Source organism: Lycium ferocissimum, chromosome 3 (assembly GCF_029784015.1).
Source record: "Lycium ferocissimum isolate CSIRO_LF1 chromosome 3, AGI_CSIRO_Lferr_CH_V1, whole genome shotgun sequence".
Taxonomy (NCBI): Eukaryota; Viridiplantae; Streptophyta; class Magnoliopsida; order Solanales; family Solanaceae; genus Lycium; species Lycium ferocissimum.
The window spans coordinates 9,372,715-9,400,655 of record NC_081344.1 but is presented as its reverse complement, the minus strand read 5'-3'; the positions used below and the strand labels follow the sequence as shown (position 1 = coordinate 9,400,655).

The 27,941-nt window shown below is 34.2% G+C and overlaps 3 protein-coding genes across 3 annotated transcripts; all 3 read left to right on the top strand.

The window, feature by feature from the left end:
• Positions 1 to 336: 336 nt before the first annotated feature.
• On the top strand, positions 337 to 1,447 carry LOC132049620 (abscisic acid receptor PYL4). Its single transcript, XM_059440492.1, has one exon. It carries the CDS (start codon positions 477 to 479, stop codon positions 1,140 to 1,142), a length of 666 nt encoding a protein of 221 aa, XP_059296475.1. The 5' UTR covers positions 337 to 476; the 3' UTR covers positions 1,143 to 1,447.
• A 9,383-nt stretch (positions 1,448 to 10,830) lies between these two features.
• LOC132049619 (protein trichome birefringence-like 35) lies at positions 10,831 to 17,023 on the top strand. Its single transcript, XM_059440491.1, has 6 exons — positions 10,831 to 11,114; positions 12,103 to 12,382; positions 13,185 to 13,356; positions 13,715 to 13,911; positions 14,176 to 14,325; positions 16,540 to 17,023. The coding sequence occupies exons 1-6, from the start codon at positions 10,901 to 10,903 to the stop codon at positions 16,865 to 16,867; spliced, it is 1,341 nt and encodes a 446-aa protein (XP_059296474.1). The 5' UTR covers positions 10,831 to 10,900; the 3' UTR covers positions 16,868 to 17,023.
• Positions 17,024 to 18,603: 1,580 nt separating this feature from the next.
• On the top strand, positions 18,604 to 26,552 carry LOC132049618 (protein DETOXIFICATION 44, chloroplastic). Its single transcript, XM_059440490.1, has 13 exons — positions 18,604 to 18,987; positions 19,775 to 19,896; positions 20,593 to 20,721; positions 20,808 to 20,950; positions 21,250 to 21,385; positions 22,069 to 22,165; positions 22,268 to 22,368; positions 23,387 to 23,550; positions 23,929 to 24,000; positions 24,135 to 24,251; positions 24,519 to 24,614; positions 25,311 to 25,432; positions 26,004 to 26,552. The coding sequence occupies exons 1-13, from the start codon at positions 18,662 to 18,664 to the stop codon at positions 26,065 to 26,067; spliced, it is 1,689 nt and encodes a 562-aa protein (XP_059296473.1). The 5' UTR covers positions 18,604 to 18,661; the 3' UTR covers positions 26,068 to 26,552.
• Positions 26,553 to 27,941: the final 1,389 nt, after the last annotated feature.

The window sequence follows — 27,941 nt, the reverse complement described above, 5'->3', positions numbered from 1 at the left end:
TGAAATATGTAATTCAAATTGTCCCATAAAATACTTGTTAATTTATTTGATAAGTTACATATGGCTATGATTAAAAGGAATTTTTTTTAAATTAATTATGTTTGGCAATTAATTGGTTTATAAAAATCAAAATTTAATTAGGTTATGGTCCCAGCTAATTTGACAACCCTACACGCAGGTATTAGAGACTGAATATGGGGAAGAGAACAGATTAAAGGGGTGCAATATCTTATCCTGTACCCCTTTTAGCCCTCTTTTTAATGCACCCAACTTGATCCATTTTTTTTCCATTTACACCCCACTAGTCCCACTATTTTGTCAACCTCACGTGAACCCCCATCTCTATTTTCTTCCTTTTACAACTCCAACCAACTCTCTCTCTTTAACTAGCTCTATTTTCCAATACAGTATATATATATACACAAGTAAATGATAACTGAGAGATAACACAAAGCCATAAAACAGAAGAGAAAAAAATGCCTCCAAGTTCTCCAGATTCATCTGTATTACTCCAAAGAATTAGTACTTCAAACACTTCTCCGGAATTTGCATACAAACATCAGTCTCAGTCACATCAGCAACAACAACACCACCAGAGACGCATGCCGATACCGTGTTCAACGGAAGTACCTGATTCTGTTGCACGGTACCATACGCATCCTGTGGGTCCCAACCAGTGTTGCTCAGCTGTGATCCAGCGGATCACAGCCCCGGTTTCCACAGTATGGTCTGTGGTTCGTCGTTTCGACAATCCACAGGCCTACAAACACTTCGTGAAGAGTTGTCACGTCATCGTAGGGGACGGTGACGTGGGAACTCTTCGCGAGGTCCGAGTGATCTCGGGCCTCCCTGCTGCAAGCAGCACGGAACGGCTCGAGATCCTGGATGACGAGCGCCACGTCATTAGCTTCAGTGTTATTGGTGGGGACCACAGGTTAGCGAATTATCGATCAGTTACAACGCTACATCAGGAACAGGATTCAGGGTTGGGGACAACTACTGTCGTGGAATCATACGTTGTTGATGTTCCACCTGGTAACACTAGAGAAGAAACGTGTGTTTTTGTTGATACTATTGTGAAATGCAACCTACAATCGTTGTCTCAGATCGCACAGAATTTGAGCAGACGAAAATCTTCGTGAATTTGAATATATTGACAGAAATCTCTTGTGTTGAGGAATTAATTAAGACAACTGATCGATGATGCTTGTGATGATGATATCATATGTGTTTATCTCCTTGTCATGATCACTTGTTGAAGATAAGTTCTTGATCAATTAATCTTGTATTGCGGAATTAATTTCATTCTCTTTTTCTCTATTTTTTTTGGTTGGTTTCACTGCACTGATGTGTTTTAACTTGTTTCTGAATTTGTCCAAAAAAAAAAAAAAAAAAAGGATTGAGAGGACAATAATCTGACGTATGTATATACTCTAAATTTTCTCAATGGCTTGTGTTTAGTAATTACTTTGTGGTCTTCGTGTTAGTTAATTTATTTTAAGCATGTAGATCTTCTTTCGAGTGTTTATTAGCTGAATTACAACTTCTAGTCGTTTATCGGATGATAAAAGGGGTTGGGATGGCACGGGTCGAAGTTATGATAGAATATAACACTTGCTTGATGGGTATGATAAGAAATAAAATTACAGCATTGCTTCTGCTATAGCTATTGGCATAATAACAAACGTTTTCATCCGAACAAGTATTATGTCATTCAATAAATTGCCGTCCAGCTTACAATTAGCTGAATTTTACTTAGGAATGAGTAGGACTTAATAAACGTTGAAGCAGTAGGAAGGAATTTAGTGAGTTCATTGGATCAGAGAAACGAAAGAATTAAAAAAATGGGTCTAGAAGGTGAAATGCATTTTTTTTTGGGTTAATAAGGAAGGAAGGTGAAATGCATTTTTTTTTGTTATTTTGGTTAATAAGGTGAAATGCATTAGTCCACTTGAAGTGGCCGACTCTTGAATACAGCGAATGGTTAACGCTGTAGCTAAGCTAATTGATCATATTATATAATCAATGCAGAAAGGCAATTAAATTAAATTAATCACAGGTTCCCGTACTAAGACGAAATTAAGTACGATGTACCCTTTGTATTTTGATATAAATACGTTTCTTAACAATGATTCATTAATTTATTATCGATTAGGGAGTTTCAGCAAATAGCGCGCACGTTAGTTCGTAAACTCCTAAGAGTAGTGCTGCAGAAACCATCAACTTGCACATTGGAATCTGACATTATTTATATTTTTTCCTCTCCAAATTTGGGTTTGAAATTTCATGTGCGATGTACTAGGATTGTAATAACCAGAAAAGCAACGGTAAAATTCACAAATAGTATGTCATGGAGTTTCATTCGTGAAATTTGAAGTTATATGACAATGATTATTTTTCAAAGACAGATCTGGAATTGACCAGTAAACACTATGTTTTTATGAAAAATAAAGAGTTTTTTTTACCATTGCAATAGGCTCATTCGGTGCATCAGTATATCATATCAGTTCTTCTTAGAATTATTTATTGTTTAAAAGTATTTTTGCAAGAAAAGAGACATACATTTCCATCAAGGATAAAAAAAGAGAAATAAATGTGCAATAAAGAAATTAATTCCCATTAGAAGAATAATGGGGGTTGGAGGTAGGATGCAAGTTGCCTTAGGGAGTGGGGACATGTTCACCTTATATTATGTAAAAGTTTATTTCTTTTCTTTTGAAAAGTGTTCACATTTTTATATATACAAACAATTAAAAAAAAAAAAACGAAAGAACAGAACATGATCAGAATCAAACAGATACTCTGCAAGTTGGAAGGCGACTTTAATTTTTTTTTATAAAAAGAGACCAATTAGCTGATGCATATCTTATCAATAAACAAATCACAAGTTGCAAATATTAAATTGAATCAATTACGAATAGTTTAGTCATTAAATTGAAAAGGTAAAAGTGGGGATAGTGATATATATGCAAGTTGCAAGAGGCTTTGCTGTTTGTCACCTCAGTCCTCAGCTCTCTTGTTGGCTTTTTGCCTTTGAATATTTAAAGCGGTTTGTGGCTACAAGTTGCAAAGTTGCAAGTTGCAAGTTGCAAGTGGGTACTATACTAATAGCGACTTTAATGATCCTCGTGCTTCTTGGCTACCTATTATTAGGTTCCTATTTCAACCTATATATTCAAAGAGAAAAGGGAAAAGGGCCTGATTTGCCCCCTCTACTGTTAAAAATAGGTTACATTTACCCTCTGTTATACTTTCGGCATAAATTTACCCCTACCGTTACCTAAGTAGCAATATTTGCTCTCAGTTCGGATGGCAGTCCACCGTGGCAATTAAACTTCTACGTGGCCTGACATTTCAATGAGGTGGCATGCCACCTCACCACCCTCTCCCCTCTCCATTTCTTTCTTCTACCTCCAACCACCATTGAAGCCACACCCCACCACCATCTCCTCCAATAATTATATCTTCTTTTTCACTAACCCATCTCACTGGAATCACCATAACCGCTACTACTATCACTTTACCCGGATACCGTCTATTTATCTAACTCCAACCCAAAATGATTATTAGACCGTTGGAAGAAATCCTTGCAAAACAATTTCATCTCAGTTTAAGCTACAATAAATATATATGGAGAAATTTGAAATAGCATATATAATTAATGAGGAAAGGTTAAAATATGTGTAGATTTTACTGTTTCTTTGAGAGCAACTATTTATTTGTTGACATGTATTGTAGATAATTATGATAGTCTGCATGCATGTATGTATGTATTTTCTTGGTTTAATTCACATTTACTGTGAAAAGAAAAACAAAAGAAAACTATGTATGTTATGTATATAACTATCTCTCCAATTGCTTACCACTTCTAGAATTCCAATTTCGTAAGTGAAAGCAACAAGGGAAACAGAAGATTTGACAAGCTTTGTTTTTTTCTAAACTCATTGAACTAATATTGTTCGTTTCATGACTAATTATTTTGAATCTGATTTGCAGAAATTGTGTGGCTTCAATGGTGGTTGAAGGTAGAAGAAAGAAATGGAGAGGGGAGAGGGTGGTGAGGTGGCATGTCACGTGGCATGCCACCTCATCCAAATGTCAGGCCACGTGGAAGTTTAATTGCCATGGTGGACTGCCATCCAAACGAGGGGCAAATATTGCTACTTTTAATGATAGGGGCAAATTTGTGCCGAAAGTATAACGAGGGGTAAATGTGGACTATTTCCAATAGTAGAGGGGTAAATCAGGCCCTTTTCCCAAGAAAAAACTAGTATAATTTTTTTTCCCATCCGGTATCTGTTACACTCATTGAAGCCCCTACTTATTCAAATTCACGCCGGGTAAGCCTTATTTAACGGGGAAGCGCTCCCTGACATGATTTTTTCATACTCAGGGCTCGAACCTGAAACCTCTAGTTAAGAGTGGAGGACTCTATATATCCCAGCACAATCCTTGTTAGTCAAAAAACATAAATTGTTATCTCCTATGATCTACTATATGGAGTAATTTGAATGGAATTATTTTAAAGATTCTTTGTATTTTATTTATCACTTGTGTATGTTATTTTTATATAAAAATATATTTGTAAATGAGCCATAAAACTGGCCTATACACAAAAATTATGCTATCTATTATAATTAAATACTATAGCAAATTCAGTTTAAATCATATATCACTTAATTATAAGTAAGACTAATTAAATGATAAGTGGTACTAGTATATTTTATGTAATGAACGCATGGTATAGTAACTTATAACAGAAACTCTTCCTTTAATGTATTATTATCGAGTCAGAATAAAATATTTTTTCCACATTATCAATAGTCATTTTTTTTCCTTGCACCAGCTGCCACCACCACCCGAAAATGGGCAAACTTTTATAATTTGAATTTTTTTAAAAAAATTTATAACTGTTTTTCGATGTTATATATATATATATATATATATATATATATTTGTGAAAGATTACAAAACTAATTCACCCACTCTCACAAAGCTCATAATACTTCCTTTTGGTTGGGTCAAACAACCAAGCACATGAAATATTTCAATGATATCGGTGCAAATCAGTAGTTCAGTACTGCTCGAATAACACATCAACACTGGAAGAGTCGTCTGTCAAATTTTTGTGTTTGGTCTTTTTCATAACAACTTGAAACGTACTAGTAACAAGTTAATTGGGATTCTAAATAACTCCTTCCCGTTACAATTTATGTGATATAATTTAACTAGGCACGAAACTTAAAAAATAAAAGAAGACTTTTAAAACTTGTGGTCTAAACAAATCATAAATATTTGTGTGGTTGTAAATCATTTCATTAAAGGTCAAAGGAGTATTTATAAATATAAAAATGTATCATTCTTTTGGAACAGACTAAAAGAAAAGTATCACATAAATTGAAACAGAATATATGTATAGCCCGAAGGCAACCCCTCATATTACCATTTCACCCCTATACTAATTAACTGCCTTCTCGTATTTTCACTCGAGAAGCTGGGTTTGTGCCCATTCTTGAAAGAAAGCCACTGTTGCTGTTTACTAGTGTCATTTTTAAGGAAGGAAACAGATATATATTTGTTCTTTAGCTTGGAGATCATATTGCATGAAGATGAGAGCTTTCACTTATTGACAATAAATAAGAAAAGGAATAAGAAAGGGCCAATGCCCTTTCGTCTTCAAATTTTTGTCTTGTTGATTTTTGTGTATTTTGTCATGTGATAATTATCAGGTAGGGGTGACAAAGAGGCAATATGGGTCGAATTTAGACGGATCAAAATGAACACCATAGATAAATGAGTCATTATCTAACCCTGCCTAAGAATTACTTGAGCTGATATGGGTGGTTCAAGAAAGGTTAAGTAATGAATCATAATCCAATTTGTCCAACTCATTTCAAGTTTTAAATCTTTATTTGTTTTGTTATAATTTAGCTAATTACTAAACAAAATTAATAAAACCTTTTTTCTTTTTTATAGCTATATAACCTATCAAATAAATAAAAAATTAAATGTTTTAACAAAATTTCCAGTGAGTCAATTTGAGCTACATGCTTAGTCCAAATGGGCTATATACATAGTCCATATGAGCCGAATATTTAGACGGATTGAACTTGAGCTGGTCAAGATAAGACTCAATTAAATACTCGCCCAAATTGTGCGAATTGTGTGTATCATATTTTCATAGACTAATTTTCCCCCTCTATTAGTGGGCAAATGCAGCTGGATTATTTAGCTTCACCTTTTCTATTTTCTGGTCTGAGCTCGAAGGATGATCAAGATGGACCACCTAGTGTAATAGTAGCATTTAATTTCTTTTTCACACTGTCTGCCTTGTAGGGTCAAATTACTGGAACAAACTACTGTACCTAACAAATTTTCTGCAACTTATTAAAATTGAATTCCTAGCTAAAGTAAATTACAAACTATCAAGGACAGAAAAAACTACTAATGTCAATTTCATGGACTATAGCTTAGTAAATTACTAGCCTTTGATTTTTCATGCTTGAAATGAAAATCGTGAAAAAGGGAGTGTTTATACAAGCAATTAAGGTCCTTTAATTTCCCAATATTAGAACTCGTTGGTTACTAAATTGTTGATGAGGTCACTTGATAGATTCTATCATAAATATATTTACACATTTAACCTGTTCATGTATTACATCATACTTATAGTGACTGGTCGACTTAACTTGAATTAGACCATCACAGTTGACTCTCATGCAAATTTAAGCTGCAAACACATACTTGACAAATAAACTCCACTAACTTTCATAGGTAATACAATAACAGTAATAACTATGCCTAGTTTTAAACAAGTTAGAATTTTGTTATATGAATCTCAATTTTTTCATCTAACCTCAGTATTATGAGGATTCATCATGAATTGATAGGTTTTATACTAGTTGCCTGCCTGTCAACCGACACAACTCTCCTCTTTTATTGGGTTTGGGATCTACAATGTGAGCAAGCTCACACAGGCGGAATTTTCACAAGTAATATGCGGTTAACCAAATTTTAGCTAGATAAATTTGTTATCCAAGTCTAAAATTAGCTAGATTTTTTTTTGCTAGATGATGTTCCTCAACAAATTTAGCAGTGAAATAGCCTCTACTGGTTATTTTTAAGTTGTCTTTGAAAAATAGCCAGTATCATAAAATTTTAAGAGACTTGTGAAATTTGAAAAATTTCATGACAGCGTATCATTTTCAATTACAAAGGATGAAAATGATCTTTTGTAAATATATCCGCTAAATTAGGGTTAGCAAGTTGATATATATATATATATATACATGTGCGCGCGCGCGCCAATTAGTTAGCAGAAATTCTGATTTCTTTCACTCACTGAATCTTAATTAGCATTTTTGATTATATAGAATTCTCAAACTCTATTGCAAAATCAAACAACAATTCCTTTACGGTGGTTTCCCAGTTCTTTTGAAAAGGTTGACGACTTTCCACAAAAGTGGCTACCTAGTGTAAATAACACTGTTTCTCCACTTTTGTCCACAATCATTTGGGTCTCTGGCCTAGGACTATTCGGTCTATCAAAACTTGGGCTGCTTGGTTGAGGAATCCACATAAATCGCACCAAACCCCAATATGTTATATGTCCCAACCTCATGAAAGATATTCTCAGAACTCAGAAGATCCTCCATTTCCGTTATTTATAATAACTGAAGAGAATATATCACATCAGTGACGGACGAGAACCTTCGGCACAAGGCTTGGAGAATCTTCCTCCTTTTGAGTTAGCCTTTAGGTTGTGAGTCAGGCCTAAGGCCTAATTCGACAATAACTTATACGATATTTTCTTATTTTTCGAATGTCTCAACTCTCAACTATACTTCTGTAAGTAATAAATTATGGAGTATCAAAGGGACTCGTGAGGTCCTTGGTTACTTACTTATTTTGGATATATGTAATTCTTAAAATATTCAAGCCTGAAAAAATAGAATTAAGAAAAGTCTCAATATTCAAGTTTATTCAGAGTCGGACATACATGTATACTTCTTTTAGAGTCCGGCTGAGTTTAATTTTGCATAGCTTTTAAGCATGAAAATAAACGTCTAGAAAAAGGCTCAATTAACTGCTAGCTTAGTGACATTGGCAAGAATAGTCCATAACAAATGTCTGGGTTCTAATCGTACTAATTTTTTCATTACCAACCCATCTTCAAAAAATGTACAAGTTTCAAAAGGATTTAATTTTGCGAAGTGTGGTTAGAAAAGACTTATTCGTGCGAAGAAACAGTCACTCATTTTGTAAAACAGTAAGGGGTAGTTTGGTAGCTGGTTAGAATTATGCAGGTATTAGTAATACATGGATTAGTTATGCAGGGTTTAGTTATGCATAAATTATTTTTTTGGATATTGGCTTGTTATATTAAAAATTAATAACATTATATATTATTTAAAATTAAACTATTTATTTACAATTATACCCTTGTCCTTTATAAGCTTAGTATTTTTTTTTGTTTTTCTGTTTGCATTTTATATAGGCAACAATTTAGAGAGGAAACCAATGTTTGAATTTGGAAGCACTACTGCAGCTAAAAATGCAACTCCAGCAAAAACAAATGTAAACCTATATGCAAGAGGCAACTTTTACTTGTCGATCCAAGTAGGCATGTTTTATTTAACAGTTGTCGAGCCCTTTTTATCTCAGTTCCTTAGTCCTCCTTTAGAAATAATACACACATTCTTGAGAGAAGGGGAGTAATTCAAGTAGGGAGTGAGTGATAAAGGGTAATGTTGTCATTTCTAACTTTTTATTCATGTATTACTTATACAGGTATTAGCTATTCCATATTCTACCCAAAGATAAAATAATATATAGATTCTCTCATAACTTATACATGTATTAGTTATGCCGGTTTCAAATTGCAAATCAAACGTCGTATTAATTTTATACATGAAGAATTTATCTCCTAATTAGCTACCAAACATTGTATAAGTTGTGTAGATGAATAATACATGAATAAGTGGTGTCTAAATCAGCTACCAAACGAACCCCTAACAATTTTAATGACCAAATATAGAAGTTATATTGTGAGTTTCAATTCGGATTATTCCTCGTGTCAAATATTTTCCTAATAAGGGGTCTTTAATAACGCAATGATCTGCTCACATATGAGCAAATATCAGTAGACTTTTATGGCATGAACAAGAGGAATTACATTTTTTCTATTAGGGTACATTTTTCGATCCATTTAACATGCAGATGGAAATGAAAACCGAACTTTGATACAAGGTAAACATTCTGATATGATAACTTGCACCTATTGATACATGTCTTTATACATAGGTACAAAAACTCATTTATTGCTAACAAATTCCACTCCAATCATCAAACTCAGAATAAGCCAACAAAATCCCAACATATGCTACTCCATTAGTCTGCTAGTTTGTACTCATCCTTTTCTTTAACGATTTATGGTATGATTGTTTTTTTTTTTTTTTTTTCAAAATAATGAATTATTTTAGTTATACTTCTAATTTATGCTCACAAGAAATTTCAACCTAATCTCATATGTCGACCGTAATTAACAAAAATGTTGATAAAGTACAAAGAAAATAGGAAAAAAAAAAGGGGACATGATTAAAGGCCTTATAAAAATGTTAAGCAAAGAGTTCATAATTTGCCAAAATAGTGAAAAGAATATGGAGAAATCGTAAAGCAAAAAAATTACTAATTGTAATGGGAACCACGTTATAAATTATAACAGTATGTAATTCGCAAAAAACTTCGTAGTTAGCACGTTATCAAGGGAATCAATAAGGTGGATCCTCTCCATTTTTAATAAAACCAGAATTTAACTGTATTTTAATATAGGGATAATAACACTTTGGCCCCTCCAGTTATTGATGAATTCTGATTTTTATTCTTATAAATAATACAAATTAAGTATATTTGAATCATTAATTAATTCAAACGTGTGATTTTGATCGCTTTATATAAGAAATATCTCAGATTTAGATCATTTCTAGAAGTAATTATCCTTTGAATATAGAGTAACAATATTCAACATAATACAAGAGTAATTAAATAATTTATTAAATTTGTAAAATTCACAAATTGTATTGAAACTAAAGTGTATATTGCAATTAATTAAAAGTACACTGCTGAGCCGTATACTTCCTTCTTCTCAATTTATATGGCACCATTTTACTAGGCACAAAACTTCAGATTTTTTTTTTTTTTTTTAAATTTGTGTCCTAAAATAAACCTTAAACATTTGTATGACTATAACTCATTTCATTAAAAAAAAAAAAGTTTTAAAGTTAAGTTATTTCTAATTATAGAAAGATAACATTCTTTTTGAGATAAACTAAAAAGGAAAGTGTGTCGCATAAATTAGGACACGGTGAGTGCTCTCTTCAGTCCGTTTTACTTGTCATATTTTTTTTTGTATGCTCCTTAAAAAAATATTAACTAGAAGGGTAATTTGATTAAATTATTCTTATTTATTCTTTGATCCCAATTAATACTCCTTTTTTTTCACCATATTAATCTTTCTCCCAATTAAACTAATGGTTAATTATATCTTGATTCTAAAAAATGACAATTATTTTGAATCATCCATTTTAAATAAGGACGACAAGTAAAATTGATCGGAGGGAGTGTACATCACAATGACTAAAATAAGAGTTTATGAACAATTGAGGGGCAAATGCAACAATCCGTTCTAATCCTAATTACTTAGTTTTTGCCAAATAAGCAAACAGAATCATGAAAATCATATTTTAATCCTAATAAGCTTATATTCATTGAAGTTGTTCCAGATTTAAAAAGGGTGTCATGGTCAGCTGTCCAAATTGCATAATTAGACTATAGTCAATCAACATTCTCTCAGTCTTCTCTCTTTCTCTCTCTAAAATAACCTTTTTCTCTCTCACACATAATGCAGAAATGGCCGAAGAAAAGAACACAATATCCTCTCATAGCACTGGTCTTCTTTGTGTTCATAGTTTTCTCTATTCTTTATAACGAAATTAACATTCATGAAATTCATTCAAAACACACGACCCATGTTGGTGATTCATCTAAAGAAGAAGATGACCCTTTGTTCCAATCTAGCCATACTGTAAATTTCACCCTTCCAAGAAAACCCCCAGGTCAGATTTTTTTTTTTTTGTTTTTGTTTTTTTTGACATTTTTTTTTGTTTCACGGGCTTGTTTGTGGATTTTTGAAAATGGGGTCTTTTCTGCATTTTCTTGAAATTGGAGTTCAGAAACAAGGAGCCTTTTGAGTTATTATTTCAAATATCTTGCAATAAAAAAGGTAATTACATTTTTAGATCCCTCAAAAAATAATACTCCCTGCGTCTCAAATTATTTGTCGTGGTTACTAAAAGTAGTGTGTTTTAGGAGTTCAACGCACAATTAATTATTTTTTCCCCATTTACCCTTAGTAGAATTTTGTATACATAAATAGAGTAAATATTTAATGGAGAGATTATAACTTAGACATAAATAAGGGTGAAGTTAGTCAAATATTCCTCCTAATTAATATTTCTTAAGGGACGTGTAAAACGAAATAGCGACAAATAATTTGAGACAGAGGGAGTAACCAGTAAAATTACAGGCTTTACCGTCCATTTTGACTTGTACAGTATACTAAAAATAGATGTTCAATTTTACTTCATACCTATTATTAATATTGAGTTAGAAACTTCAAAGAATTGTTATTGGCCGCACAGCTTTTAAAGTATGTTTGGTTGATTTCAATTATTTAGATGATTTATAATAATTAGGGAAGATATAGTAAAATTGCCATTTTATTTATTGCACCTTAAGGGTGTGTCAAGTCAAACATGGACAAGTAAAAATGGATGGAGGGAGTAATAGCCAGGAAATGTATATGCTTTGTATAGTATTAAGTATAAATATACATCTAATATACACATTATATACACAAACTATACATGTAGTATACAAAAAAATGCATATAACATACATATTCAGTGTACACGTTTTTGTGCACTTTGGCTAGGGCCGGTAATTAATTTCGGCCAACAGGGCCAAAAATGAAAAAAGCCCTAAAAAAAGCTTTGATGTTTGTTTATTTGAGTCCAGCTGAGGTGATTTTTCTGGTGTTTGTAGTGCCTTTGGATAAATCTAGTGCTTGTCATTCTACTGTGAAGTATAGTGGAAAGAGAGCTGAATGGGATAGCTTTAAACCGGAGGGCGGTGGCCGGAGAGAAATGCCGGAAACGTGTGATTATTTTTCTGGGGAATGGGTGTTTGATAATAGTTCACATCCACTGTATAAAGAGTCTAGTTGTCCTTATATGTCTGATCAATTGGCGTGCCATAAGCATGGTAGGCAAGATCTGGAGTACCAATACTGGAGATGGCAACCTCATAACTGCAATTTGAAGAGGTAAATTTTGATTTTTCTTTCTGCTTTTGTGTAATATGTCATTTGTAATTGTACCTGTTTATGCAGAACCAAGTTTACTGCTCCATCCGTTTCCATTTGTTTCTCTTAGTTTGACTCGGCATGAAGTTTAAAAAAATAAAGAACACTTTTGAATCTTGTGGTTTTAAATTAGAGATGTGTGAAGTGTGCCAAAATGCCCTTTAGAGATGTTGGGTGTAAAAAGTTACTAAATATAGAAAGTGACATTCTATTTGAAATAGACTAAAATGGAAAAGAAAGATAGAAAAATTGATACGGAGGGAGTACTATGATGTTTTAGCCTCTAAAAGTTGGTCCTAAATAATTGATGTTTCACAAAACTAAGAAGGTAACTTTTTCCCAAATTTGCCCTTGACACATTCATTGTACAAATTTAATGATAATTATGTCAACCTAGAAAGAAAAGAAAATCATAACCAAGGGTATTTTAGTCAAAATTCCTCTTGGTTTCTAGGAGTAAGTGAATTCCTTAATCCATGTGCCCAAACTTAAACACATCAATTATTTTGGACTGGAGGGAGAAATATTAAAATTTAGACAAAAGAGCATCTATATGGTTCACAGAAACCAAAATCTAAGTATAATAACACTCATGAACCAATTGTAACGATAGATGAAAGAATATGCGTGAGTACTATCTTAATACTATCCAAATGATAAAATCTCAGATTAGTAAATCTCACCCTGAATTCTTGTATTATGTTCTAGAAATTGTTGTCTCTTGCTTGTTCATGTTTATTGACTTGTTAACGTTGATACACAGGTGGAATGTGACCGAAATGTGGGAAAAATTAAGGGGGAAGAGACTAATGTTTGTGGGAGACTCATTGAATAGAGGACAGTGGATATCGATGGTGTGTCTAATGCAATCTGTTATTCCAACTGATAAGAAGTTCATGACACCACAGGCCCACCTTTCAATATTTAGAGCAGAGGTCAAGTGAACTTATAATTCAGTATATGAAATGTATCATTCAACTAAGTGATCTCAAACTTTATATGATCTCAAGTTTGACTTAAATTTAAGGGAAAGTTACACATTTGGCTGGTTGGACAAAAAGAAATACATTCAGTAGTCAAATATACAAAAAATTATATACTATTAATATAAAATATGTATATTACTATATATTAATGTACAAAAAATATACATTTGTTGGCTATTATTTTGGTGGGCGGCTATACAGTGTAAAAGTAAATTTAGCAGTATTTTGGTAGATGCAGATGGTGATGGTTTTGTCAAGATAATTTAACATCTGTTACTAAATTCAAGTGTTTCTATGTTGATGACAGGAATACAACGCCACCATAGAATTTCTTTGGGCCCCACTACTTGTCGAATCAAATTCTGATGATCCAGTTGATCATAGACTGTCTGAGCGAATACTGCGTCCAGATTCACTTCTTAGGCATTCATCAGAATGGATGCATGCCGATATATTGGTCTTCAATTCATATCTTTGGTGGAGACAGGGCCCTGTTAAGTTATCGTAAGTATGAACTCTAATTAGGTCATGACTTCAGCAAATATGCCTTAATATTTGACATCTCAGGAAACTAATGAATGAAAATTTAAAAGATGAAAAGCTGAAAAAGAGGAGTCTTGCTTGTTGGATTGACCTATTTCATATATTTTCATATTATTAACTTTGAGCTTACAAAGAACGATTAAAAGTATTCACATTTCTGGTTTAGAATAAATGGATATTTCTTGAAGAAAACTTGCATTCTTATCAGTTCCATTGCTTATTTAGATGGAGTACTGAAGAAAATGGAGTTTGCGAGGAAATAGATGGAGTGGGAGGCATGGAGTTAGCTATGGAAGCCTGGGCAAATTGGGTGGATTCCAATGTTGATCCTGCGAAGAAGGTCTTTTTTGTCACTATGTCCCCTACACATTTCACGTAAGTGAGGAGCTCTTCTTTTATTGCTAAAAAGCTTACTTTAAGGGTGTGTTTGGTTTGGAGGAATAACATTTTCCGGAAAATGTTTTTCAATTTTCTTATGTTCGTTTAGTCACAAATTTTGGAAAATATTTTGTTTAGGAAAATAAGTTCTTCTAAAATGGGGAAAATGACTTCCCTAATAAAAGTAGGGAAAACAAGTCCACAAGTACATTTCACCAACTACCCTACCACCACGCAACCCACCCCCAACCAACAACAACAACAACAACAACAAGCCCAGTATAATCCCACCATGTGGGGTCTGGGGAGGGTAGAGTGTACGCAGACCTAACCCCCACCTTGAAAGGTAAGGCGTTTGTTTCCGAAAGACCCTCGGCTCGAGAGAGAATAGAGAGGAAGACAAGAGGAAAACAAGACAAAAGGTCGGATAGGGCCAAGCATATCGAAAACAATATGATAACACGAATACAAAAGCGAGAAAGTCATGGTAGAACAGATCAGGAAAGAAAGGAGCATTAACTACTATAGATAAATAGAATAATCAAAGTACAACGGCCAAACAAATATAAGCGGCAAATCAAATGCATAAACCAAAAGGCAATAAACAAATAGCAAAACCGCAACTACTATGGTGAAAGGGTAAGCCACCTAGCCTTCTATCCTAATCGAGTCCTCCACAACCTCCTATCTAAGGTCATATCCTCGGTGGTGAAACCGTGTCAAATCGTCTAATCACCTCTCCCCCCCGATACTTCTTCGACCTCCCTTACCTCTTCTCGAAACCATCCATACCAACCTCTCACACCTCCGCACCGGAGCATCGTGTCTCTCTCTTCACATGCCCAAACCATCTCAGCCTCGCTTCCCGCATCTTGTCCTCCACCGATGCCACTCCCACCTTGTCTCGCAACCCACCCCCAACCACCAAACCCAAACCACTCCCACCACCCCAACCCCATCCCACGCACCTCCACCCACCACCCCCACCCCACACACCCTCCACCCCACGACCCAACACTCACCCCCACCCCACCCCCCAAAAAAAAAAATTGTTTTGAAAAAAAAGTTTTGAATTTTTTTTTTTTTTTTTTTGATTTTTTGCACCCCCCCACTCCCCAGAAAAAATTTAAAAACTTCAAAAAAAAAAAAAATTTTTTTTGGGGGGTGGGGGGTGCCAGGAGTGGTATGGGAAGGTGCGGTTGGGGTGGAGTTGGCAGGGCTTGGGTGGGTATTTTTCTGAAAATATTTTCTACGAACCAAACGAACATGAGAAAATAAGTAAGAAATTCACTTATTTTTCACTACCCAAACGAACATGAGAAAATGAGTAGAAATTCACTTATTTTCCAAGAACACATTTTCCAGAAAAACATTGTCTTTGGAAAACATTTTCCTCCATATCGAACAACCCCTAAGTACTCAACTACAAAAGTGTTAATTAGTTGTCAAACTTGACATAGTTTTTGTTTGTTACTAGTGTGCTTTGTTGACTCTGAGGCACAGTGCATGGATTTGACTGTATTCCGAAGTTTAGAATCAATTTTGGTTATTATATATGAACTAATTAGGAGATCGAAAGCAGCATGTTTTGTGTAAGTAGATTTTTGCATCTAATGTTAACTAGCTGATGTAAACTTTTTAGTTAGATTGTCAATCCAGATCAAACTTTGTTGGTTAACTGAACAGATCAAAAGTTTGCACAGAACCTAAAGCTCTCAATTCATTTGCCTATATATGTGCATTTCTGATTACAAGATATGAAACTGTGAGGAGCAAGGGCAAGTGAGCTTTTTTTTTTTTTTTTTGATAACCGTGGTGTCTGGGCCAGCTTACACGCACCTCGACTAATTTCAGGGGATTCTCTCTATCTCCCACCAACAACAGTTACCAGGTAACTCTGTCCATTTAGACAGATGGGAAGTAATCACGTAGTGTTTTGTTTCCGCTGGATTTGAACCCGAGACCTCATGGTTCTCCTCCCACTTCATCGACCACTAGGCCACACCCTTGCGTGCGGGGCAAGTGACCATTCTAATTATACATTTCTAGTACTCATTGGGGTCAAAGGGCCAAATCATTTAATTTTATGTTTTAATACAGCCAATTGCTGGAAATCCAACATGAAAGATTCTTTTCTTGGTTAAGATTCTTCATATCTCTTCCCTACTGTAAAAATCGTATCTTTTCTTGTTTTCTTCTTTCAACGTACAGGAAAGGAGAATGGGAACCAGGAAGTGAAGGAAACTGCTACAACGAGAAGCTGCCCATAAATGGAACATACTGGGGCGTAGATTCCGACTTGCCCACAATGCAGATGGTGGAGAGGACGCTCGCTAGGTTGGGCTCAAAGGTTAACGTTCTCAACATTACTCAGCTCTCAGAATACAGGAAAGACGGCCACCCTTCCATCTACCGTAAGTTTTGGGAGGCGCTGACTCCTGAGAGATTAGCAGACCCTGCAAGTTACTCGGATTGCATCCATTGGTGCTTGCCTGGCGTGCCTGATGTATGGAATGAGTTGCTATTTCAATTTTTGTGAAAAAACAGGTACACTTTGTAGGTAATTTTTCCACTATTTGGAGAAAAGAGAAAAGAAAAGTTCACAAGTGGAACATAATGTATATCTCAAATGAGCATGGCGTATTTCGTCTGTGAGTATTGAAGCAGAATCTTGAACCTCAAGGTTTAAAAGAGAGATGCTTCTTTCTTTTGAGTTCGCTCTGATAGTTTGGTGATTTTGGATGCCAGTGCTGATGGGAGGTATTAGTATATACCCCTTGAATTAGCTGAGGTTTGCTCAAATTGGGCTGGGACGTCATGCGCAAGAGAATTTCTATTTAAATGAGTGTATACCACGAACCACGTACATAGATTCATACATGAGTTTTGTGAAATATTATTGGGGGACTACGACTCCTATGCAAGTTTAAATTTGGTGGAATGTAACAAATGGAAAACGAATGGCTTCTCACTTTCTTTTATTTTCAATGAGAATATGTGCAATATTTGGTAATTTCCATATCTTCCTATTTGTATTGGTTTTTGTTTGTAAATATTGTGCAATTATGTAACATTTGGCCAGAATCTTCTTCACCTTGTTGTCAAACGAACGCCCTAGTCGTCTAATTGGTCCCTAAAGTTTGGAACTAGCACCATAATTATCCACTGAAGTAGTTTTTTAGTAGCGTAAACGGATTGAAGAGGTATACGAGATTTTCAAACTAGAAATATAAGGGTGCATTTGAAAAATAGAAGAATGAAAAATGACTTTGTAGAGATGCAGAAACTTCTTTGAAATTCAGAGCACTAAACAAAGATGTATTCTTTCCAACGGAATAAGTGGTCTAATACAAGTGTCAAAGTCTCAATATTTTCGTCTAATAATCCCTACGTTTCATTTTATATAGCATTCTGTTTTAATAGTCTATTTAAAAAAGAACACCCTTTTACAATTGGAAGCAATTTAACATCAAATTGTTACTTTACCTTTACTGTCGACCTTCTTTATAAGTTATAACAATCACTTTTTGCGATAATATTCACTATTACAAACAAGTTTTCTTCATAATCGAATTTTATAATATATTTTACAGCTCTATAGCAATTGTTACCTATAATAATAATATCATTATAACGATATACTTTTTGCGGAATTACTTTTCTATAACAGACTTACTAAAATATCTTTGTATTTATTATTTTATAATAACCAAAAAGCAATACAAAAAAATATATTTTATTAAAATATAAGTTTAATGATTTTATAAGTTCCAATGAGAAATCTAAAATGTTAAAGACTCTTGAACTTGTAACGGGAGAAATTAAATCCTGAACTTGGAACAAGTGAAATTATGTCATTTTTCCGCACATACCATCTTACATTCTTTTAGCCAGTTAAATAATCTATTGATCTTTTAAAATATAAAAGAATTGAAAAAATAATTTTTTTGGGTAATTTTTGTTTAGAATGATCCAATAAATTTTAAATATGAAATACTGTTATTTGTGTACAATCGTTATAACAAACCAAATAACATCGCGGGACAAATGATATAATGTTGTACAGTTGTAGTCGGTCTAAAAAGATTGTTGGGAAAAAGAGTTAAAAGGGTGTATGAGCCACAAATTTTGGCGCCCTCGTGTCGTTGCACTCTACTTTACAAAATATTTGGTGAGATATTTTACTAAACAACTCTCATTCCAGCCGTTAATTTCAGTTGATAACCAAAAACAAAACTAATATTCACCTTTCTTCCCCAAAATAGAATCTAAAAACTCAGATTCTATTCAAACACCTCCTTTACATTTTTTTTTTCTTCCACAATTAGAAACTATGGCGTTTGCTCTTCACAACCAATATATGAATCCGTTAATTACACATTCATTTCAGCAGAAGAATCATAATTACAGTTATTTCTGCTACTGTACTACTCTTCAACTTAGGAAAAATACTAGTAATTGCTCAGCTCGACTCCGTACTTCACTCATTAAATCTTCAAGAGACAAAAATCCTACAACTCTATCCCAAAATTCTATTCATGATTCAAATTCTGATTCCGAGGAAAGTCGGGTCAAGAGTCCGGACCATGACCCGGGACCCGACCCGGATCTTCCATCTTCCTCCTCATCATCATTGTTGGATTCAGTCACTTCCTTGCTGTATCATCTTCGACACACTTGCTTTTTATTTATTTATTAATCCATCTGTGTCAATTTGTTTGCGTTACTTTCCTTTTTAGTTCGTTTAAAAAAAAAAAAAATCTTTTCTTTTTTTGCAACTCTTTAATTTCAAATTTTCACATAACATGTCTAATAGCCTGTTTGGCCAAAAGTGCTTATTTTAAAAAAATAAGGTGTGTGGCTAAATTTTTGAAAGAAAATAAGTATTTTTGGGAGTAGCAGAAGCAGTTTTTTAGAAATTAAAAAAGTAGCTTTTCCCCGAAAGCATTTTTTAAAAAAAATATACTTAGAGGCGCTTTTTAAAAGTTTGGCCAAACACTAATTGCCGCTCTAAAACGTTTTTTAAATTAATTGGCTAAATACAAATTACTTTTTAGCTGATTTTAGAATATTGGCCAAACAGGCTATTAGGATACTTGGTAGGTTCTACTCCCTTTGTCCCAATTTATATGACATACTTTCCTTTTTAGTGTGTCTAAAAAATAATGGCAGATTTACGGTTACACAAACGTGTAAGACTTTGTGAATCACAAATTTCAGAAGTCTTCCTTTCTTTCTTAAATACTGTACCAAATCAAATAGTGTCACATAAATTGGGACGGAGGGAGTACATATCTTTAATTTAAGATCACAAGATTCAAAAGCCTTCTTTACTTTTAACTCCGTGCCAAGTTAAAACCATACAAACAAATTGAAATGGATGGAGTATTTTTTTTTTTGTGTTTGTGTTTTTCTCTTAACTGATTTGTGTGTTGGGTTATTCCAGGGAAGTGGTGAAATTTGATGGAATTGGATGGGATATTGTGTCCATTGCGTTGCCCGCGGCGTTAGCTCTTGCTTCTGATCCCATTACTTCACTTGTTGATACTGCATTTGTTGGACATTTAGGTATAATTAGTATCACCTCTTTGTTATGGTTTGTTTTTCTCCAGTGAACCGATATTGAATTCCAATCCTTGCCTCTGCTAAGGGATCATAGTATAATAGTATGACTAGCTGGTGTGATTGAAACCTCGCTGCTGAAAGCGATAACTTGTTTGATTTTATATGCAATATAGTTAATAGGATTAAGATGAAAGTTATAATCCCGTGGGTGGGGAATGTATGTGTTGGGCTAAATCAGCCCAAAGATACTCTTTACATGGTGTGATATTGTCCACTTTGGAACAAACCACACTGTTTTCCTCAAAGGCCTCACACCATTAAGAGATCCTACACCTTATATGTAGCTTCCCAATTTTTTTAGCTACCAATGTGGGACTTTGTCGCACACCCAACAATATGAATGTCTTTCTCCCAGCTTACTACGTTTTCCGGATGGGAACTAAGTCCTCACCAGCTCTTTGAACGAATGTGCTTTACCCAATCATTCACAATTTCGTAAATGTAAAACAAGCTCAAATAGTGTATAAATGGACCCCAACTAAAGTTCAGTTAGAAGATTTGGTCCCACTTTAAGAAAATAGGTCCTGAGAATGAGATGGCAGAAATAGAGTAGAGGGGAATAACATTTTGAAATGTTATTGATGTAGTACAACATTCTGGTCCATATTTGTCTTACTTATCTATGCATATGTTTTGTAGGTTCAGTTGAATTAGCAGCAGTAGGTATTTGTGTATCAGTTTTCAACCTCATCTCGAAATTGTTCAATGTTCCTTTGCTCAATGTCACAACTTCATTCGTTGCTGAAGAGCAGGCATTAATTGCTAAAGGTGATTGTTTGTCAAAGCAACTATGGTTAGTTTATCAAACATTCTGCATTCACCTGATATGAGTTATGTTTTTGTTCTTAAACTAGATAGTTCACCTGATTCACAAAGCAAGATACTACTTCCTTCAGTATCAACTTCGTTACTACTAGCCCTTGGCCTTGGCATTGCGGAAGCTGTTGGACTTTCTGTCGGCTCCGGTTTCCTGATGAATACCATGGGTATATCTGTTGTATGTCTTTATTTGGAAAACGAAATTATCTTCTAGCACGAGCGCTAAATTTTCTCTTCCTATTTCCAAGTTGTAAGCTATTGAGGCACTTTTGTTTGGGCAGCATAACATGGAGAATGACATATTAACAATCAAATCTTATATAACATTGACCACCGTATAATCTACTTAAAATGAGGGCAAAAATATTCAACTTAGAATTGGAATATGAAGTTTGGACTTCCCCCTATTCTGTTGTGTATTGTTTTTTGCCGAAGATATTCAGTGTAAGTCTATTTGGGATTGTTGATGTGTCACAGGATTCACCAATGCGTGTACCAGCTGAGCAATTCCTTACAATGCGGGCCTTTGGAGCTCCGCCGATCGTTATAGCACTTGCTGCTCAAGGAACATTTCGTGGATTTAAGGACACAAAAACTCCTTTATATGCTGTTGGCAAGTATCAAAGATACCCAAATACTTCTCTGATCTATATAAAGAAAATCCAAGTGAAATCCGTCCTTACGTCTTGTGCCTGATAATCCTGTTTCGTAAATATTATTTATAGATTGTTCGCAGATAACTGCTTCTAGCTGTAAAGTTGCTGTTTGGATAAAAAATTCCGAATTCATTGGAAAAGTTGAGATGGAAATGTTTTGTTTACATGTACCCCCTTTTAGTTGAGCTAAATGCTGTATATTATACAGTAAGTTTTCCTTCATAGGTGCAGTTCCGAAAATATAGGTGAGCAGGCACTACTGTAGACGTTTGATTTCATTAAATTTTATACATCTTGGTGAAGTTGGGATAAGATCAGCTTCTATTGAAGACTTGTTTAGCTCATTTAACTATAGAGAAACAACTATTGGAAATGCTACTACCTTCTGAGATATGCCTAGAAAATGGCTTTATATTACTTCCCCGTCCCATTTTATGTGATGCACCTTGCATTTTAAATTGGGACAGAAGAAGTATCCAATTAATGTCTTTGCTTGATGATGTCACCCCCTCTCTCCCAAAGCCCCCCAGTATGGTCTGATAAATAGGACCTTTTGTTGTTATGTCTCAAATATTTGAGTATTATATTTCCTTGATACTTCTATTTCCATATCTGACAAAGAACAGTTCTGGATTGTCAGGAGCTGGTAACTTGCTAAATGCATTATTGTCTCCAATTTTGATATTCCCCTTTGGTTTTGGTATTAGTGGTGCTGCAATTGCTGCTGTGATTTCTGAGTATGTTGGTGGCGGTAAACCAAAACCGTAGTTTCTGTACATGATATAACTTCCTGTCCATTTTCTTTATCTTATTTTTTGCTTAATCCACATTTTTACCAGATACTTGACTGCTTCTATCCTTCTGTGGAAGTTAAACGGGAAAGTTCTTTTTATTGGTCCAGACATTGACGTGGGAAGATTTTCTCAGTATCTTAAATCTGGTACTTTCTTGGGGACTCTTGAAACAACACTCGAATTAGGATACATTTTGTAGTTAACTAAGAGAATTTTCATAAAAAGACTCCCAATTTGTGTGGATAATCTGTTTGACACGAAATTCAAATTTGTTCAACTGAATGTCCTATTGCAGCTGCTTGTGAAACTTGAAATTGGTAAATCTGCATATAAAACTATGGACAGTCGAAGATGTATACTTTAAATGAAAAATGATATGAAGATTTGAATATTTCATTTAAATTTGAATATAGAGAACTGGAGGAATGACGATTCTACATATTTAAGTTAGAAAAACTAAAGCTCTCTCTAATATGATATACAAACTTTTGGTTAAGTTCAAGACCATTTTAATTTTGCATTTGGTGGGCATATTCTTTTTAGGCTTGGAAAATCAGTGTTTGGATAGAGCACCTTATGTTGCAAAAGGAAACCTAACACACAAAATTATCCCTGCTGTAGTATATATATGTCACTGTGCTGCTTGACATGTATTCCACTATCTTAGATGCTCAAATTGAAAAAAATAAAAATAAATAAATAAATAAAAAGGGTGGGGGGTTGGGGGGGGGGGGGGGAGGGTGGGTAGCATGAATTCAAGTGAAATTTTTTCCAATGTCTCTACCAAAATCATATATGAACCTTTTTGTGATCATGAACTCATTTTTTAATCATAGTGAACTATAATGATTTAATCAATCACATTTTTGAACTGATACTTCATAAATGCAATTTCTTGCCCTTTAATGAAACTAACAACTTTTACAGATTCTTTAGATCTGTTTCAAGAAAAATGCAGAGTAAAAGGCTTGTCATTACCAAAGATATAAACTAGCATTTGGTCTTTGAGTGACTGCAGAATATTTTGCATGTCTGATGCCTGTCAAAAGATAATTAAGATTTTCTCTTGTGGACTTTTATCAGAATATATCGAAATTCTCTAGCTTATTCAAAATAAAAAAGATCAAACCGATCTTAGGTTAACCTAGTTCTTGTCTTTTCCAGGGGCCCTTCTAATAGGGAGGACTTTAGCACTTCTAATTACCACTACGCTATCAACAGCACTGGCAGCACGAGAGGGCCCCGTGCCTATGGCTGGTCACCAGATCTGTGTTGAAGTTTGGCTAGCTGTATCCTTGCTAACTGATGCCTTGGCACTTGCTGGGCAGGTGAGTATACTCTTACTAACCTATTTGTTTTCTCTGCTGTCATTTCTGGCGTTACTGAATAATTTTCAGAAAGGTTTCTCAGCAGCTCTGTTTTTACGTCTCAATGAAAGCCAAATACTTGTGAATTCAGTTTTATTAGTAACTAGGACCTCAATATGCTTCCCTGTAATAAATGGAACTATCATATAACTCTTGAATCTCTTCTTTTAACTTTTATTTCTTTTTGGTTGTCAGTTACCAATGAAGTTCACAACGAGATCATATTTAGTGTCATATTTGGATAATTTTCCATTGAGTTATTGCTTTCGATCTTTAGTCATGAAATATGAGTTTAGTCTTTCGTTTTCTTGATTGCATTCTTATTATGTTGATCTTTAGGCTCTCCTTGCCAGTGGAGTTTCTCAAGGTAATTATGGCCAAGCACGCGAAGTGGTTTATAAAGTTCTACAGGTAACTTGCATTCTTACTCCCTGTACTCTTTATCGACTTTCAACCGTGATTACTGACTCAGCTTTTAAGAGAAAACAGTAATAACAGAAACACTGACCTGTTACATCTTTTAATCTTTATGTGAATCTTGTCAGATTGGTGCATTGACAGGAGTTGCCTTGGGTTTTAGCTTGTTCATTGGTTTTGGAGCGCTCTCCGGCTTATTCAGCACGGATTCTGAAGTTCTGGAAATTGCCAGATCTGGTACTCTGGTATGAAATTCATTCTTCCCTTGGATTTTGAACCCCAAACACTAGCATGTTCCCCATAGTTGACATATAATTACATTAGACTACAATTCCTACTTTTGTCCCAGCTAGATAATATCTATATCATTAATTAGTTTTGGTCATTAGAAGTAATTACACGGCTGTCATTTCTAACCTTGTATAGAGTTGTCAGGTTTTATTATCTGGATTAACTTGATACTTGAATGAAAACTACTTAATCTTTTCTTATTAATATGATCTATTGGACAGTTTGTTGCTGGATCTCAGCCAATAAATGCCATTGCCTTCGTTCTTGATGGGCTCTATTATGGTGTTTCAGACTTCGAATTTGCTGCATATTCTATGGTAAGCATTATTGCATATCTCTGTTTTTTCACCCCAGAGAATAGTATTCTGACCTGCTACTTTAAATAGAGCTAGAGTAGAATCAAATTGAGAGTGCAAGAGTGTAAACTTTTACACTGGGGCACTTACTAAATATATAAATATATAGTTAATTTTTGCTTTGATTGAATTTCTATTAGTGGAAAATTGAAAGGGAAAAAAAGTTTGCAGAGTCTATATGGTTCAATGAGGTGATCAGAATGTTGAACAAAATGAAATCTTTACATGATATCTGTATTTCTGGTTAGGCTTTTGTTTTTTGAGTAACAAAACCGTGTAAGAGGACGTCTGGAGTGAATAGTCTAGAGAAGAGTAAAAAAAGGATCAAGCAATAAGTTGTCCTGGAAGCTGATTACACATAGTAACGAATTGTTGTCCCAATGCTGGTTGCAGAGTAGGTATATTTGACTCTCTCGTTATTTGAAGCATAACCACACGGCAACATCTGCTAGGGGTCTTTGCTACAATGAATGAAGCAAACCCTAGAACATAATTTCAATTTAGTCAGTGTATCTAATAGAATTCAGTGTAAGAACCAACTTTTGGAAAAATAAAGATGGTGGCTTTCATGTGAGATCCTAAACTGTGACTAACATTTAAAATATCGTCAGATTATGTTCTCTCCTTCTGATTCAGCTTCATATCTTTGACAAACAGTTTGTGAATGGAATAATCTCCTCAATCTTCTTACTTGTGGCTGCGCCATTATTCGGTCTTCCTGGTGTCTGGGCTGGACTTTTTCTCTTCGTGGCCTTGCGAGTTGTCGCTGGACTTTTGAGGTAAATCTTTGTGTCTATCTTTTTTGCCAACCTCAGGGAGTGCTAATTTTACGAATTGAACCAAGTTGCATTTCATCATAAACGCTGTCTTAGTTCTCATTTCTTTGGTTATTTAGTTAATGAAGTGGCATAGTCTTAGTCGGTTGCTTGATATTGTAATGAATTATAAGCATCCTTTCTTTACCATTTTGACTGTATTAGTCTTCATTTGAAAGTTGTAGGTTGAATCAAAGCCTCAAATTTCTGTATATTTGCAGAGAAAAAGCAAAGGCTTTTGCTCGGTTATTTGATTTTTGTCCTTGCGTGTTTGAGTCATAATATTCCATTTGTGCCAAGGTGAACAAAATCTACTTTAGTAATGCAGGTTATAGTCTCTCCAATGATTATCATTTATCTCTTTGATATAATTAGCTTCAGCTTTTAAAAACTCTCATATGGCCTGGTTACTGGCCAAGAAGTTTAAGTCACCATCAAATGGAATATGGTCTAAATCGTTATTTTCACGTTATAGTCTTTTCTTTCCTAATTTTTTACCTTTCAGTGAGACTTTTTGACTACTTGTGAATACTAGGTTACAAACAAGAGAGGGACCATGGAAGTTTCTTCAGTCGGATATTGAACAGGATAGTGTCTGACTTAAAATGAGCAAGTACTTGAGTCTCTACTCTCTACAATGGTCGGGATTTGCAGATCTTGGCAAACTCTATTAGGCTTATGCTAGTGATGGTGTGAATTGCTGATCATATCTTATACACATATTCATATCGTTAAGCTGGTCAGGATATATGGACTCCTGATTTCTGGAAGACCATTCTACAGGCAAGTTGATTTCATCGGTCTCTCTGGTCTCAACTGAGGAGCTGACGATTTCAATTCGAGATTACTATTGTGGAGGTTTTAAGGACAACCATCTCTTTTAAGGATCCATGATCAAGCTACACGATCTCAATGACCACTAGAAAAATCTAGCTAAATTCTAACTTGGGAAAAACTTCTTCCATTTTTCTCTGCTTTGTAAAATAATTCAAATAGAGAGAGTTCGACCAAGTGATCCTTGTAAAGTTGAACAGCTTATTTGACACATACAATTGTATGCTAATGTAAAAGTCACAATTCTTCATGTACTCTCTTTATGGGTAAGTCCATTGTCCTTCTTGCTCTTCCTTCTTATTCTTCAAGATTGGTATTTCCTTTTTCGGTGTTGAGACCGTTGAATTGTGTGACCATTTGTTTTTATTTTGGTGTGGAAGCTTAAGATGTTAGAGAAAGCGAATGTTTTTAGAGAGCACATTTCTATATACTTATGTCTTCGGCAGATACAACATCTGTAGGCTCCAAAATCTGCACAAACAAGCGGGCTAAAATAATCAATTTCAGAACCCAAATCAGTAGCTACACGATGCATGTAATAGGAGGAACAGAGATTTCAATTGCAGTTCTAGTCCAAGATACCATCTCAGTTTTTTACAGAGTTATCCGGTACGTTGCTACTTGGGCACCACAATTAAGAAAATAATACAATCTCAGTTTTTGAGCCGATATTCTATAACCAAAAGGCTGAAGTGACTAAAACACCCTTAAACTTGACACGAATTGCAACTTTAGTTCCCAAACTATTGATGCACTTCAAGACACTCCTAAGCTTGGCTAACTGAATTTTAATTCACCCCCGCGTTGCCACATGGCACAGCAAGTGTGCACAAACACTTTCAGGTGCGTTGGAGGCTCCACATCAGTTTTTTTTTTTTTTTTTTTTTTAATTTTTTATCCTATTCCAACATCTAAATCAGCCCCTTCCTCCGTTAAAAAGTATACTTTTTTAAAAAAAAAAAAAACTTTTTTTTTTTTTTAAAATGTGGAAAACCCATTTAAAAAAAATAATTTTGGACTAGATTTTTTATTAAAAAATCTGGAAAATTGAATTTTTCTTAAAAAAATGTGCAAAACCCCTTTAAAAAAATTGAAAAATTGATTATTTTTTTTTTAAATTAAAAAACCTGGACTTTTTAAAAATCTGGAAAAATGAATAAGCCATTTTTTCTAAATAAAAATCTGAAAAATTGAATTTTTAATTAAAAGCCTGGACTTTTTTAAAATCTGGAACACTGATTTTTTTTAAGAATGAAGTGGAAAACTGGCAATTTTTTTCTAGATTTAAAAAACAATCTAATTTACCGGGATTTTTTTTTTTAAAAAAAAGGGTTTTCCACATTTTTTTTTTAAAAATAATTAGTTTTTCCATATTTGTATAAAACTCTAGTTTTAATCAACTGTTTTCTAGTTCTTTTTTAAAGAAGTGTCCTAAAAGAATCATGAAAATCTGAATTTTTTAGGACACTTTTTAAAAAGATATCAAGTTTCCGTTTTTTAAAGATATTTTAATTAAAAATCTACTTTTCCAGATTTAAAAAAAAAAAAATTCCAGATTTAAAAAAAAATCCATTGTTTCAGATTTTTTATTAAAAAAAAAAAATCAGTTTTACCATTTTAAAAAAAAATAATTTATCTA